This window comes from Sciurus carolinensis, chromosome 2 (genome assembly GCF_902686445.1).
Source record: "Sciurus carolinensis chromosome 2, mSciCar1.2, whole genome shotgun sequence".
NCBI lineage: Eukaryota > Metazoa > Chordata > Mammalia > Rodentia > Sciuridae > Sciurus > Sciurus carolinensis.
The window spans coordinates 146,486,163-146,502,810 of NC_062214.1; the positions used below are offsets into that span (position 1 = coordinate 146,486,163).

General features: G+C 34.2%; 1 protein-coding gene across 1 annotated transcript in view; it reads right to left on the bottom strand.

Annotated features, from left to right (window-relative positions):
* Positions 1–16,648, bottom strand: part of Mis18bp1 (MIS18 binding protein 1) — a 43,266-nt gene that overhangs the window by 2,083 nt on the left and 24,535 nt on the right. Inside the window, 7 exon segments of the mRNA XM_047542521.1 lie at positions 440–527; positions 3,627–3,775; positions 6,777–6,934; positions 7,604–7,776; positions 10,059–10,929; positions 13,099–13,195; positions 14,358–14,494. Coding sequence (XP_047398477.1) covers positions 440–527; positions 3,627–3,775; positions 6,777–6,934; positions 7,604–7,776; positions 10,059–10,929; positions 13,099–13,195; positions 14,358–14,494 — 1,673 coding nt within the window.

Here is a 16,648-nt window from a genome sequence, read left to right on the forward strand (position 1 = left end):
AAATCATGACTCAATTAGTCTGATTACTCCCTGGTAACTGAATAGATACTTATTTTTTTGTGATGCTGGGGATCAAAACCCAGGGCCTCATGCATGCCAGGCAAATTCTCTACCACTGAGCCACATCCCCAGCCTGATACTATCTTTTTTTTTTTTTTAAATACAGGTTGAAATGACCTTCCCTGAGCTATATTTTTCCCCACTGTACCTCACTTCCCAAGTGGAAACTTTTACTCATTCTCACCTTGATCAAATGCTGAGCTGCCATCTATAATCTTACAGTAGTTATCATAGCCACATATTAGAATTCATTTATGTTAGATTTTAAATACCTGCAGGGCATGAACTATTATATAGCTATTATATATAGTTATAAAACACATCATATCTTATAGTTGTTTTACAGATAAATGTTGGAAAAGATAATAAAAATACTTACCTTTTTTTTCTTAACATTGCCCCAGACAATCCCACCATTACTTTTATGATTTTTTTGCATACGATAAACATACTTATCACAATCATCCCTGTTCAAATACAAAATAATTTCAAGTCAACATTAACTGTAATATTTTTACCTACACGCTGAAAAGTAATTGATAAAATCTAAAATCTACTTCAATTTTAAAAAAGATTTTCATTGGGCCAGGTGGCACACAACTGTTAATCCTAGCAGTTCAAAGCCAGCCTCAGCAACTTAGACCCTATTTCAAAATAAAAAATTAAATAAAAGAGGGTTGGGAATGCGGTTCAGTGGTTCAGAGCCCCTGGGTTCAGTCTCCAGTACAAAAAAAAAAAAAAAAAAAAGACTTTCAGTAGTGAAGATGAGAATGTATACTATGGAAAAGAACAAAATGCTGCCATCGAACATTTCCCATCTCTATCTTGCTGCCTTTTCTAAAACTCTCAAAGACTTCCTGTTAGACTCCCTTTTGTTATATTTACCCCTTTTTCCTGCTCATGTCCTTCTAGTGAAGGACAGATTGAATTTCACAGCTGATAACTTTAAGGCTATGCCTGGTGATGTATACTCTGAATTTATATTCTCCAATTGTGTTTGGTTTTCAATTGCTCAGCTTTTATTTCTCCATAATTATATATTTCCCATGCCAATTATGAAGTTTTTTATTTTTCATTTCTTGTTACCTTATCTCTACTCCAGCTCAGTCTCAGAAAATAGGATTGATTTATAATTTACAGATGAAAACTGAAGCCAAAACATAATGGTTGTTTTCAATTCCCTGCAATTCCTAGTTCTACTTATGATAGTAAACATCAGCTGAACAATTATCTTCTCCCTTAGCCCTGAGATCTCAGCACCTCCTAAGTATATTGTACAACAAAACAGAAGTCTTCCACTTTTAAAGTGATAAATTTAATTATTTAAAATTCTTGTAAAAAGTAGTAGAGCTGGTGAAATCAAGAAATAGCACAGAAACAACATGTATCCCATTTGTTTACAATAAAAAAAAAAAAAAAAGAAATAGCAAAGGTTTAGAAAACTCAATTTAAGTACAAAAGTTTTTAGGAAAGACAGCTTCACTGTAGTCTATTAGGTATTTGCCCTATAAGGGAAAAAAAAAGTCCTACATTATTATAAAAGCGGTATAAACAGAAAACAACCTTCCCTTGAAGATTAAACAAAAAGACTCATACCAGTGTTATTCCACAGTGTACAGATAATAGCTGTTGATGTTTTGGTCAAAATATTTCCTTTCTCTTAAGAAGTCATATTGTATAAAACTGAGATCATGCCGTATGCTATTTTATTTAATTTTTAAAAACTAATATCCACTGAACATTATTCCATGTCAACAGTTTTTGAAGACATGATTTTTAATGTTACATATCTTTCTGTTAATTGGACAAAAATTTCATTAATGTTCCCTTATTTTTTGACTTTTAGGTTATTTTCATATTTTCAGTATGCTTTGTCATGAATATCCTTGTTCAGACAAATATAAAAACATGCTTGCCTAGATCTCTTATTTCCTTAAAGCTGATGAAAAAAATTCATATTTTTAAAGCTTTTCATGATTTGGACAACATGCTTATGAAAACTGCTCAAAGTTATACTCTCAGTATACTTTCACCTGCACTAAATATTAAAACAAAATTTAAAATAAAATTTGTGAATTGAGAAGGAAATATAATTTTTCCTCCAATAAAAATGTAAATTAAAGTTTCATTGAGCTTCATGAGTGTACTGAATAGTTTTTCTGTCATTATTTGGCTTCTGACTCTCACAGTATAGAAATGGATCTTACTAAGATCAGCTTTTTTTTTAATTTTTATTTTTTTAGTTTATTTATTTATTTTTATGTGGTGCTGAGGATCGAACCCAGTGCCTCACACGTACTGGGCAAGTGCTCTACTGCTGAGCCACAATCCAAGCCCCTAAGATCAGCATTTTTAATTGCCAAATGGAATAGCCATCATTGTGACACCTGACTATTGGACACTCCTATTTCTTAATTTTATTTATATTTCAAATTGTTCTTATATACACATAATTCAAGATTAAAGTCACTCTTTCGTTCATCCCTGGGTCCCTTCCTTAAAGATTGCAAATTTTTCAGATTCTTACCTATCTTGTCAAGACATATTTAATTTAATAAAAGCAAGTATACACATACATATGCATATATAGGGCCTCTATGCAAATAATAACAAATTATTCACTGCATCATACGTTTTTAATTAATATATCTTGGGCATTTGACCATAGTAGTAATAAGAAATTTCTTCATTAATTTGTATGATGGCATAATATATCAGAATTCATCTTTAGAGTCCCTACTGATAAGGATTTGAATTCTGCCATTGTAACAATACTATAATGAATATGCTGTACATTCACAATTCAAAAATAGAATTCCTAAAAAAATAAAAAATAAAAATAGAATTCCTGGGTCAAAGGTCATGTATGTTTATACACATTAACAGATCCTGACAAATTGTTGCAGAGTCTACTTATTTATATTTATTCTTTCAAACTACGGATTGAACCAAGGGGAATTTTGCCACCTATTCCCCCAAAGTTCTTTTTATTTTTTATTTTGAGACAAGGCCTTGCTAAGTTCCTGGCTTGCCTCAAACTTGCAATCTACCTCATCCTCCTGAGTGGCTGGGATTATAGGTGTGTGCCACAGCACCTGGCAGATTGCACTGATTTACCTTTATATTAAGAAATGCATGAGAAAAGCTTCTGTTTTCTTGTTAATTTGTAGGAAACATTAGGGAATAAATTGAAGTAAATTCTTTTTTGACTGTGATAAATTGAAGTAAATTCTTTTCTGAGATTATCTGTCTTTTGAATGTTTGTGGTAGTTAATACCAGGTGAAACGCATAAAATTTTTTTATATGGCTGACTTTATGAATCTTTTCATTTGTGGCTTCTGGACTTTGCATCACAGTTAGAAAAACCTTCTAACATACCATCTTCCTGCCTCAGCTTCCTGAGTAGCCGGGATTACAGGTGTGCACCATCATGCTTGGCCCATCATTCTTAAATAATGATAATTCTTCCCATTACTACATCTGTGTTCCTCAACTCATGAAATATTCAAATGTTGCTCAATATGCTGATGCATAAAATTAACATATCACATGCATAAATATTCACCTTTTTACAGAGACCAGCATGCCAGGACTGACATGCTGACACTGAGGAGTTTCTGCCAGTGGAAAGATAACTGATGATGGAGTTGTTGGATTTCTGTCCATATTTGGCAGGATATCATCAGCATCTTGACTGTACTGGAAACTTGGTAACTAGAAAACAAATATTTTCAGCAGACACACATAAAAATGAATTTATTTTCATTATCATAAAATGATTTTTAGTGAATTGTTTTCCTCCTTATAATTTTCCAAATTAGATAATTAAAAACAGCAGATGACAGAATCACTAAAAACAAAACACTTTTTTTGCATGTAAAATGGAGACAGTAACACTAAAGACTAAAGGCTGTGTAGACCAGAAGTATGCAAATGATTTTTGTAGAATCAGATGGTAAATACTTTAGGATTTATGGCCTACACAGTCTTTGTCCCAACTACTCAAATGTGTCACTCGCATGAAAGCAGACGTAGATAATAATATGCAAACAAATGGACACCTCTGTGAAACAGATGATAAACTGAATTTGACCAAAAGACCCACAGTTTGCTGACTTTAGGTGTAGAAATAATAACAATTAATTGATTCACTATTATAATCGGCCCTTAGTAGGGACTCATGCAGTGTTAAAGATCTTTATACTGAAATTGTAGATAAAGTAGACCTATGCCATAGAAAATGAGCTAATTCACTTTCCATTTCTATCTGCTTTTAATGTTGTTACTATTGTATTTAGTCCTAAACATCCATGTCTAGAGCATGAAATGATGGTGGGATAACATAAAGGGTATATCCCCTACTGACCAGGATGTTGTGAAGGGAACCCAGTAAAGGCCTCAGTTGGTGCCCTTAAAATACATCCTTCTATAACTTGTGTAAGCAAAAAGGAGGCAGAAATAATGCCACTACTATTTTCTGCCAGGCACTGAGTACTAGCCTTGTTAAATTTTAGAAAATGATTTGACAACAATACCAAGAAACAGGTAGCTGAAAAAAATCACACTCAGTTATCATATTTATTAATTCAATTGTCACAGCCACATATTTGTGCATTACTTTAATCTTAATATATTTAACATTTAGATTATAAAGTAGTCTTAAATTTGCACTTAATATTTGTACTGTATTTCACAGCTTATGAAAAACATTTACTATATATATTGTTTCCATTTTTTGCTATAAAACTAAATCTGGAATGAGTATTTGCAAAGATTTTAAGCTTCTAAATTTCTTAGGATGAACTCTTAAGAACAGAATTTATCTTTATAGCTTTTGTAATATATTACCATAATGCTTTCTAAAAGGTATGATCCCATTGATGTAAGACTGCATCAATATCAGTCTTTCTTTTGTGTGCTGTGGACATTTTAACTTATTTTTTAAAACAGTCTATAATATAGAAGGTATATAGATATATACCTCCCTATACCTATACATATACATATATATTTTTGTATTACTGGGGACTGAACCAGCAGGGCTCTATCGCTGAGCATAGCCCCATGTTTTCTGAAAAATTTGAGACCAAACACTAAGTTTCCCGCTGGCCTCGAAACTTGGGGACCTTCATTCCTCAGCTTCCTATGTTGCTGTGATTACAGGCATGTGCCCACAGCACTTAGGAAAAAAACTAAAACAAACAAAAAACCCCACCCAACTGTTTGTTACACTGATTTTTGTATTTCTTTTTTAGTCTCTACTAAATATTGCTATGATGTTTACTATTACTTTCCTACTAATTTTGGGTTTGATTTACTCTTATTTTTCTAGTTTCTTGAGTTGTAATGTTCGACTATTTATTTGGCATCTTTCTCATTTTTTTTTTTTCTTGCAGTGCTGGGGATCAAACCCAGGGCCTTGTGCTTGCAAGGCAAGCACTCTACCGACTGAACTATCTCCCCAGCCCTCTAATTTTTAATGTAGGGGTTTATGGCTAACTTTCTTCTTAGTATTACTGTATTCCTTGGGTTTTGGTATGTTGTGCTCTTATTCGTTTGTTCCAAGGAATTGTTTAATTTACTTTTTTATTTCCTCACTGGTCAATGTTAATTCAAGAGTATGTTTAGTTTTCATGTACAAATTAAGTTTCTCTTAGTGGTTTTTAAGGCACCACTGGTGTGGGCTCCACTGCTGGGAGGGGCATCTAGTAATGCCAGCTGTAGCAATGCTGGAACTACTGAGTATATACACTTGGCAGAGGCAGTGTGGGGCATATGCTCTCAGGCCAATGGGTAGGTGGCCAATGGGGCTGGTGGTAATGTTAGCAAGTGAAAAGGTATGGGTACCAGGTCCAGGGGGGAAGTGCCTTGGTATCTTGGGTCCTGGGGGTATCCCCTACTGCTGAGTTTAACCACATGCCTAGGGCACTATGCAGGCGTGGGTGGTGCAGTCAATTGCACCTTGGGTCTAGTTGGGTTTGTGAGGCTGAAGCCCTCTGTCTTAGTACAGTAGAATATCTATGGGGCCCATGAGATGGGGACATACAGAGGCTTCTGGTCCCCTAGGGCAGTAGGAATTCCAACTGTGACTATTTCTCAAGATGGTGTCAAACTACAGCAGTCTAGGCTCTTGGAATGTAGTTATCTATCTGTTGCTCTGGTCTTCTGTGTGGAAAAAGAAAAGGAGTGCTGAGAACCTCTATTTGGCCATCTTGGAATCTCCTTACATTTTAAACATATATGTTTTGACCTATTTCTTTCTTTTCTATTTGGTTTCACAATATTACCTTTGAACCACTGAAGGACAGACTCTAGAAACTGGTGAAAATGGCATATACCAGAAGATCGCTTCCTAACCTATTCTTTAGTCACATCTATAAAAGTTATTCATCCTTGGCTGAAATATTAGTTATGAACACTAACCATACATAAAAATGAAAGGTATAAAATACAGTCAATATAAGAAGCTGGGTGTGGTGGCACACACCTCTAATCCCAGTGACTTAGAGGGCTAAGGCAGAAGGATCAAAAGTTCAAAGCCAGTCTCAGCAACTTAGCAAGACCCTGTTCCAAAAAAAAAAAATAAAAGGGCTTGGGATGTAGCTCAGTGGTAAAGTGTCCCTGGGTTTAATCCCTGGTACAAAAAAACCCCAAAAACCCCAAAAAATCAGCACAGGTTAAGAAAACAATGATTTCATGTATTTGAGACTCTTACCAATACTCTTCGATTCTGTAAAGGTGTTGTACTGAAAAAATCATCATGGTCATCTTTTGGCAACTGTTCCAGAAAATTCCTCATTTGTTGTTTCCTTTTAAGAGTTCCCACTTTGGCAGTTATCTTAATACTCTGCTTTTTATCATTGTCTCTCTCACCTTAAGAGTTATCAAAAACATTTTGATTAGGATTTAGTCATATATTAACTGCTTTAAAAAGTTAACAGCTTCTATTATTTTAAGTCTCCTATATAACAAAAGATTCTACATTGACATCTGGGTAGTATGATTAGCCTACATTAAACTCATTAAATTATGTTAAGATTAGGCAGGATGAGGTTAAAGAGATTGTTACCCTGCGAGAGAGGCTATGTCCCACAACTCTGCTACTAAATGTCTGATTTGGTTATTTAGCTAAAATGTAAAACTTAGTGAATTATCTCTCTGAATCTTATTATAGGACTTCTTTTGCATAAAACACCTTTTACTAGAACCATGGACGTGAGCATGTAATCTTGGGACTATAAGGACTAAATTTATTCTCAGTTTTCTTGTGAGTTACTACAGAGCCCTAGACAAGTGGTGTCAATCAAATTAGATTCTCAGAATAATAATTCAGGTACTGAATCTTTAATTTCAGATTTCCTAGAACAAATTGAAAGGCTACAAAACTACTACTAATGGAAGTAGCTATATAGGTTAACACTTTTAAAAAATACCTATAATATACCTATAACATACTATAATAAGACTCATGGGTAAATATAAAATATACTGGTGAGTGATAAGAAATCTGTACTGAGCACTAGGAAAAATTACAAAGGTTACCATTTTGGTCTTTGGAATTGGCTTGCTTTTTCTTAATGACATTTTTCTGAGGACCTTTTCCTCGAGGATCTTCCATATATTTCTTCTGGCATTCCTTAGCAGTTCGAGAACCTACCATCATAGCTACATCTGACCAGAAACCAGGTTTGTGCTTCGGAAGAGATGCAACGGCACTATGGAAGACCAAAATCAGTTAAACAAGAAGAAAGTCAAATCTCCTGAAAGCATACCATTGAGTAAATGAGGTTTACTGGGCTGAAGGAATTTTACCAAAATCATTCTAGATAACTTTTTGGAAAAAAGATATTATTCCTCTGCTTAGTAACTTATTCTAAGTGCTTAAAATATGAAGATGTAATTTTATGTATCTATTAGAATATTTTTTTCTTTTTTCTTTTTTTGCGGTGCTGGGGATTGAACCCAGGGCCTTGTGCATGCAAGGCAAGCACTCTACCAACTGAGCTATATCCTCAGCCCTCCAACTTTTTTTTTAATACAGTGACTGTCAAATCTATCTCTCTGGCCCTGAATTCTTTTATTTAGATTTGTATTTAACTTTTCCCTGCTGGATATCACTGTATAAGGTCTGCCTTAATACAATTAAGGTTGAGAACTTTATTTTTGGTTGATAAAAACAAACTTTCCCATGCCTCCACCCACTTTGCCTGCCCATTTTAATTTCTGGAAATGTAATTCTTTCTAAAACTAGGTTTAAATTCTTCGACGTTATTGATTTTTTTTTAATCTCATTAATTACCAAAGAGATATTCCATAGGGTCATTCTTTCTACAGCTTATTTTCTTGACACTACTCCTTTTCAGACCTTTGATGATTTTTGCCTGGACTCTGGAAGTAGCCTTACTTCTCGTTTTTTGTTTTTTTTTTTCTTCTTTCTTATGAACAACAAAAAACAATTTCAATTCTGCCTGCAGGACCAAATAATCACTAGAGAGTTTGAATATGTAAATTACTGTCATCTTATACCTACTGAACTGAAATCTACAAGCGTAGAGTCTGTTTTTGTTTTTTTCAGTATGGTGGAACCTAGGGGGATTCACCCCTGAGCTACATCCCCAGCCCTTTTTATATGAGATAGGGTCCCACTAAGGTGCCCAGGCTGGCCTCAAACTTGTGATCCCCCTGCCTTAGTCTTCTGAGTTACTTGGATTACACATGTGCCACTGCACCTTTTTTTACTTATTTGCTCACTTATTGCTTGCATTTTTACTATAAACTCAAATGATTCAAAAAAAAAAAAAAAAAAAAAGAAGAGTTGGAATATGAGAGGACAAAAGATCACTGAGGAGGACACCATAAAGAAAGCAGCCTAGGGCTAGTGATATAGCTCCGTTGGTAGAGTGCTTGTCTCCCATGCAAAAGGCCCTGGGTTCAATCCCCGGCACCACACACACACACACACAAAGTAGCTTAGAACAAGAACACTGAAGAGTAAGAAGGAAGATTACCTTCTGTCTGAAAAGAAGGCAGAGGCCAGGAGTGGTAGTACATGCCTGTAATCCCAGCAACTAGGGAGACCAAGGTAGGAGGAATGCAAATTCCAGATCAACCTCAGCAATTTACTAAGGACCCCATCTCAAAAATTAAAAAGGGTTGGTGATGTAGCTCAGTGGTAAAGCACCCCTAGGTTCAATCCTCAGTAAAAAATGAATAAACGAATGAATAATATAAGGCAGAGGAGGAACATTTGGGAAACGGAAGAATATAATGTTATGGAGATGCCTGAGGAAAAAATGTTTCAAGAAACCAGATTTGACCAAATGTTATAAGATTGAAGGGATACAAAGGAAACATTCCTGTTATCCTCTCCTTTATTAATCACATCTTCCTTTTTTCCACTGGATCATTTCCATCAGCATACCGCTATACTCTGTCATCAGCCATCTTACAAATAAGCAAGTTAGCAAACAAACATCTTCCCTTATCTTCACATTTGCTTTTGGTCCCCCTGAATTTTTCTATTCCCATTGTTGCCAGATTTCTTGGGTTGTCCATCTAGTTGTCTTTAATGTCTTTGCCCTCCCATTAATTCTTTTTTTTTTTTTTAATATTTTTAATTGTAGTTGGGTACAGCACCTTTATTTTATTTATTTATTTTTATGTGGTGCTGAGGATCAACCCAGTGCCTCACACATGCTAGGCAAGCGCTCTACCACTGAGCCCCAGCCTCTCCCATTCATTCTTGATCACTCAATTAGGGCCTGGTTTCTGTACTACCACATTACCCAAACTGCTTGTCAAGTCTATGTAGACAAATCCAATTCTAACCATACCTGAGTTAGCCACAACAAATCAATCCTACTCTTTTGAAAAACTAATTATTGGCATCTTATAGTAATAATGGTTACAAGTCACTAGAGTAGTTCCTTATTGATGTATTTTGTTTTTAACTCTTGTAGCCACTGTACATAGTTCAGAGTTATATTTAACTACTTACCAATGAAGTTTCTGTAACTCCTCCTCATTCCATTCCTCATCTTGAATTAAGGAAGGTAAACATTCTAAGGGGTGCTTGTTAGTTTTATCAGATCTCATTCCCTCAATAACTGGCAGCTTATTCCTAACATCAGATTTCAGAATAGTTTCTTTACCAGAAGACCTAGGTTTCTTTTGTTTAATATGAAATTCATTTTCACTTTCCTCAGTTTCAGATTCTGAAATCACTGAGATATTCCTTGTGGTATTTCTTGTGTTTTTTCTCTGCTGAACCATTGTTTCTTTGGTATTTCTTGCTCTGGTTTTCTTAAACTCTACTTTCCTTCTGATTTCCTTTTCTGTTTCACTTTCTTCACTTGACAAATTCAGTGAGGACTGATGGTTGCAAAAAGACATAGCTACTTGATTTTCAATTTTCTTCAATTTTGATAGCGATCTGGAATTTTCCTGAAAGTCACAGGTGACCATTTGTTCATTTATAGGGTTAGGCATTTTAATTTTCTGGTTGACAGTGAGTAGATGACATTCCTCACAATCTTCCTTGTTATTATTATTACGACAAACACTACACTCAAATGTATTTTCCGAAGTCTCTGTGGCTATACTCATGGGACTCACAGTTTTGTTTAAGTCTGACTTGTAAGTTTCTTCCTGATACTTTGGTACTGCAAAGTCTGTTACTGCTTTAATGGTGTCAGAGGACAGATTATACTTCATGCACCTTTGCTCTATCAATTTTTTAGTTTTAAGTGGTGTTACTAAAATATAAGCCTCCTTCTGCTTGAGCGCCATGTATTTTCTTTCTTCATCTGAGCAAAATTGTTCTCTTGAGGTTAGAATATCAATGGGTACATTCAGTTCTTCAGTTCTCTCTTTAATTTCACAAGAAAAAACCAGAGACCAAAATCTCAAATTAGCTCTCAATTAATTTAAGTATAGAAAAATATTTTAACATTAATATTTCTTCCCAAGTTCCATTGTATATACTGTCTTATTAATCTTCCTGAAGCACAGGTAAATTCAAATCATTGCTCTTTCAATTATAAACAAAATTATTTACATAAACCTATCAATGACCTCTCAGTCTAATGGTATACATAAAAGCTCCTCTACTAGGCCTTCAATAGAGTGCCAGTCTTTCACTGTCCTCAAATCTGCACCATATTCTATCAGACCATTTGCTGTTTCTCAGATTTGCTTGGTTCTTGGCTTTAATGCTTTTCACTGTATTTGTAAAGTTTCCTCACCCTTCTACAAACCAAAAAACTACCTGTTTTGGTTTTATTCTCTAACCCAGTTAAACCACAAACTTTGTCTTGATCCCCTCAACTGAATGAAAGCTCTTCTTTAAGCTTCCAGCATACTCTTAAAATCACACCATGTCTGAGAATGTGTCCTGCATTATAATTGCACACTGGACTTTTAATTAGACTGGAAAAAAATTAATAATGAGAACTTTATTTTCATGTTTGGATATTTTTGCTGTTGTTCGTACAAATTTTTATACTGCGGACACTAAAAAAAAACCTGTTAAATTTATTCTCTGGAGCTAAAATATTTAGAAGACATTAAGAACACCACTAGGATCACTAAACCTTACTAGACATGTAAAATATGAAACAATAGTTGTGCTAGTTAAGGATGGAATTAAGAGAACATGGAACTTCAATCTGTATGGCTCTACCTCAACCCTGATGGTAGTCAGAGACAAACCTTTGCTGAATCTCTGCTAACTCCATGAATTATGGGAAAATAACCAAAATGAAATAACTGGAGATTCTTTATCATATCATATGTCACTAAAGAAAATATGTTGACTACAGTTCTCTAATTTGAAACTTGAGAAATCAGAAGATAAATTAACTGAAATTCTAAATTACCTATTGTAATTATAAATTCATATAAATTTAAAATCATTATACAAGGGGCTAGGGATATAGCTCAGTTGGTGGAGTGCTTGCTTCACAAGCTCTAGGCCCTGGGTTCAATCCCCAGCACCACAAAAATCATCATACCACAACAGACTACACATTTTATATGCTATTGTTGACAAGATAGACAACAAAATGAAAGACTAATTCAAAATACTGAATCTGGGAAGAAAAATCTCTAAATTATATTTCATGAAGAAGTGGTACTAATCAAAAGTAACCCAAACATTTCTGTAAGATTTTTCAATGGCATCATATATCTTCAAATCATGAGCAAATTATTTTCCCCTAATTCCTCATATAATTCAAGTGTTCAACTAAAAATTAGAAAATTCTGAAATTCTAATTTTGAACACAACATTTCTATTCAGAATATTTTTAGCCATTTTATTAAATAATCTTAATAAAGATTCTGCCTATTCTGGATACTTTAGCCTAATACATATGAATCTGGCAGACTAAGCAGTATTGCTTTCCTCTTCACATTTATAAATATTCTTCATTTTCATTTCTTTTCAGATATAGGAATAAAAAACATAAAAAGAAAAAATGCTATTAGACTGATGGATTTAAATAAATATTCAATTTTGAACTCACTAATATTTAGAGAAAGGTTCTTTAAGTGTTGATACACAGGATTTCAATTAAATTTCTCTGAAAATCCACACAACACAAAACTAATTCATGGTATTCATTTCATGAAAGGATTCAGTCTTTAAACATTCCTATAAGCATATTTAAGAATACATATAATTTTGTGATCTAAATAAAATTACTTTGTACCCAGGTTAGAAAAGGCAGGCCTGTGCATAATGTAGTATTTAAAGAAACTGACTATTATTATTATTATTTTTTTTTTGTGGTGCTGGGGATTGAACCCAGGGCCTTGTGCTTGCAAGGCAAGCACTCTACAAACTGAGCTATAAGCCTAGTCCAGAAACCGATTATTTTATTATGCAAATCATTTCATGTAAAAATACCAAAACCAAACATTTAAAGCCATTAAAATAGTTTAGATTAGAAAATTTATAAAGATCACCTTTATCATATTAAAAGCATTTCAACAGTAGCTTCCTCCTTATCATTACAAAAGAATTAAAGATATATTACCTTGCTTCTGACTTTCAATTATCCTCTCATTTATCTCTTCATAATTTTCATGTTTCTTTGAAGATAATTTTTTATATTCTTTTTTTCCAATCAATTTCTTAAAAAAAAATAAAAAAAGAAAAGATGACTTGCTTTTATTTCAACAATTACCATTTAAACATGATCTCAAGCATTTTCACAACATGCATCAAACCTACAAACTTCTTGGTACTTGTAGTTCTAAAAATTTCATTAGTAGAAGCATTCAGAAACTCATTAGAAGTACCATCTGGATATACACTATTATATATAATTCCTTTACTGACTTACTACTTGGTCATTTTTCAAGTGCTTTTAAAATATAATTTCATTTAAGCTTCACTTTTTAAAATTTTTGTTACCAGGGAATTGAACTCAGGGGTGCTTAACGACTGAACCAATCCCCAGCCCTTTTTGTGTTTTTTATTTTGAGATAGGCTCTCACTAAGTTGCTTAGGGCCTCACTAAATTGCTGAGGTGGACCTTGAACCTGCAATCCTCCTGCCTCAGCCTCCCAAGTTGCTGGGATTACAGGCATGCACCACCACACCCAGCTCTAAGCTTCACTCTTTCAACTAATGACCGGGGAAAATAAACATCAAGACTTTTACCTATCATTCCAAAGTTAATGAAAAGTTATGAGAATTATATATAGCAAAGTCACAATGGAAACATTAGAAGAGCTTTTCAAAATGGATTCAGGAGCCTTCAAGTGAAGACTTGTGCAAGAGTCCAGCTGTGACCTAGGATTGTAAAGTTTGGTTGCCTTCTAACTTCAGGCAGCTAGAACAGATAATCACATTCTACCCAGAGCCAAGATGCGTAAACAAGTTAGTGGACTCGTCTATGGACATTTTTACTACATATATACATTTTTTTCTTTTTTCTCTTGGTTATGTGGCCCCTATTGCTAGCACCTGTTTTCTCAACACCAAAAGCAGTTTCTTCACACAAAAAAATTGTTTTTTGTCTTGTAGTAGATTAACACTATTTGTTCTACATAAATTCTCACTTTTCCCAGCCTTCTATGGAACACTGATTTAGAGCTATCTGAATCTGGGTTTCCTGAATTGCAATCCTTAAGATCCCAATAAAGTTCCTTTACTTTTACAGTTTCTGAAGTTGGACTGATCCACAAAATTCATACTGGTACTTAAACAGAACTTGTGTCTTTTAAGTTGGTTCTAAGCCTTTTTAAGTACACTATCCCTCTAAACAAGCAATATACAGTAATGCCTTACCTGATTAGAAAAGTAAGATTCTCCTCTATTTTGAGTAGTATTATTTACTTGGTTATGTGGCGGTTTATTTTGACAATTACTATAGCCATTGTTTATTCCTGTAGGTCCTGGCAATCCACTGCACTTATTCCCCAGTTCTGTGAACACAATGATGGACAGTTCAATAAATGATTACAGCAAAGATAAGGTGCTCTTTTACATTAAAGAGCCAACTTTGAAAAAAATTGTCTAGCCAAATGTCACAAATATTCACTATATTATATTGTGCTGAAAAGCAATTTTACTGGATAGAATCAATCTGTATAGTTAGGTGTTATTTCAATCACTTTTATTTTCTTAAAAAAAAGGAGAACCATACTCATAACTGTTTGAATTTCTTGTCACATCTGAAGACAGAATAGTAATGTTAATTCATGTTGTAAATACAAATTCCTATTCATCCTAACTGCATGTCAACTAAGTAGAAAGCTAATACTCTTATATTTCTTCAATACTCCAATGTATAACTAAATTCATGCTAATTAAAATTTTAAGGAAAAACATTTTATAATATATTGTAGGGAAGCTATAAATTTACTTTTTTCTTAAAAGGTTTGATAATTTTAGTTTATGAGATGAACTGACCAGATTAACAGACAAACAAACAAACCCCAAGATTTTTTAAAAGGCTTAAATATGAGAGCCACAAACATAAGTAGGAGATTGAAAGGACTAGATTGTTGAAGCTCCTTAAGAGCGAAACAAAGAGATAGGGCTTGGGCTTTGGGGGGAAGGGAGCCCATGGGGGCAGGTTATAAAAGGTTGAGATAGGGAGGTTCATAGTGAGCAAGGATTGTCTGCTATGTACATAAGACACAGTGATAAACTGTGTCTAGACTAGATGTCAGATTCTAATCTCTTCTTCATGTGCACAGATCTTTCTCAGGCAGAAAGAAAAGCCTGTTCCTATTCTTTATAGATATAAATTTCTTTTGCCAAAAAAAGCAGGCTTTCTCAGCCACACTTGGTGGTGCACACTTGGGATCCCAGTGGCTGTGGAGGATGAGGCAGAAGGATCCCAAATTCAAGGTCAGACCCAGTAACTCAGCAAGGCCCTAAACAACTGAGACCCTCTCTCAAAAAATAAAAAGTGCTGGCAATGTAGCTCAGTGGTTAAATCCCCAGAACCCAAAACAAAACAAATTTTAAAAAAGCAATTTCCTACAAACTGTAGCTTCTCAGAAGAGCCATCGTGAAATATGCCTAAGAAATTTATTTCAGGGTGGCCTATTTAGGGATCCCACAGTATAATATATCTCAACAAATGGTTATTGAGCTAAAAGTCTATATAAGTTAAAAATACTTATAAAATTACAAAAACATTTTTATTATTCCTCAAGAAGTTGTAAAGATGTATAATAGATGATCCCAACTCCTGACAATATTACTGTATAGTGAAGGAGGCTGATATTTTAGATCATTTATAATATACTCTGGTAAATGCAGTAACAGTAAATGTAAACAGTAATACTATAATGTAGAGGTTATAATACCAAATAGGCAAAACTACTTTAGGTAAATCATTAAAAGACACACACAATGACATTATCTTAAATTATGGATTGGTAACTCTATATAATCTTAAGTTATTTAATGTCAGGCACAGTTTTAATTTAGTTTTTTCATGGACCATGTAATGATAACAATAATAAAAAGAGTAACAGTACCAACCAACACCACTCAAAATAATTTGTGACATGAGGACACTCAATGTCTTAAGTTTCATAAAACAAAGAATAAGTCATAATAGGAAAATGATATGACTATAATAAAATACAGTATCTGACCCTAACGTGAACTTCCTGAAGGAGGCATCATATCTTATTCATCCCTAAGTTCCTAACAGTTAATATAGACCAAGGTCCATGAAAGGGTGCTTTAAATTGTTTGCTGAATGTTTTTCCTATAGACACAGCTAGTATGCAAAACAGGTTACTAAATTTTAGCCTTTTAAATTTGTATTCCAACTTTGTGGGGAGCCATCCATGTCTACCAGAATCATACTTGGTTGGGCCCATTTCTCAGATCCACCTTTAATACACCCAACGATGTGGACTGGAGAATCAATCCCAGTATTTATTGATGATATTCATATGATGGGGGGTTTTATAGGTACATTATGCCCATCCATGTGAATGGATTTAACTATACTGGCTACAGTGGAAGCTTATCTGTATGCTGGTCACATGATAGACACTCTGGCTGTCTAGAGGTAACTTCTCAGGAAAAGACAGCATAAGGAATACCTAGGC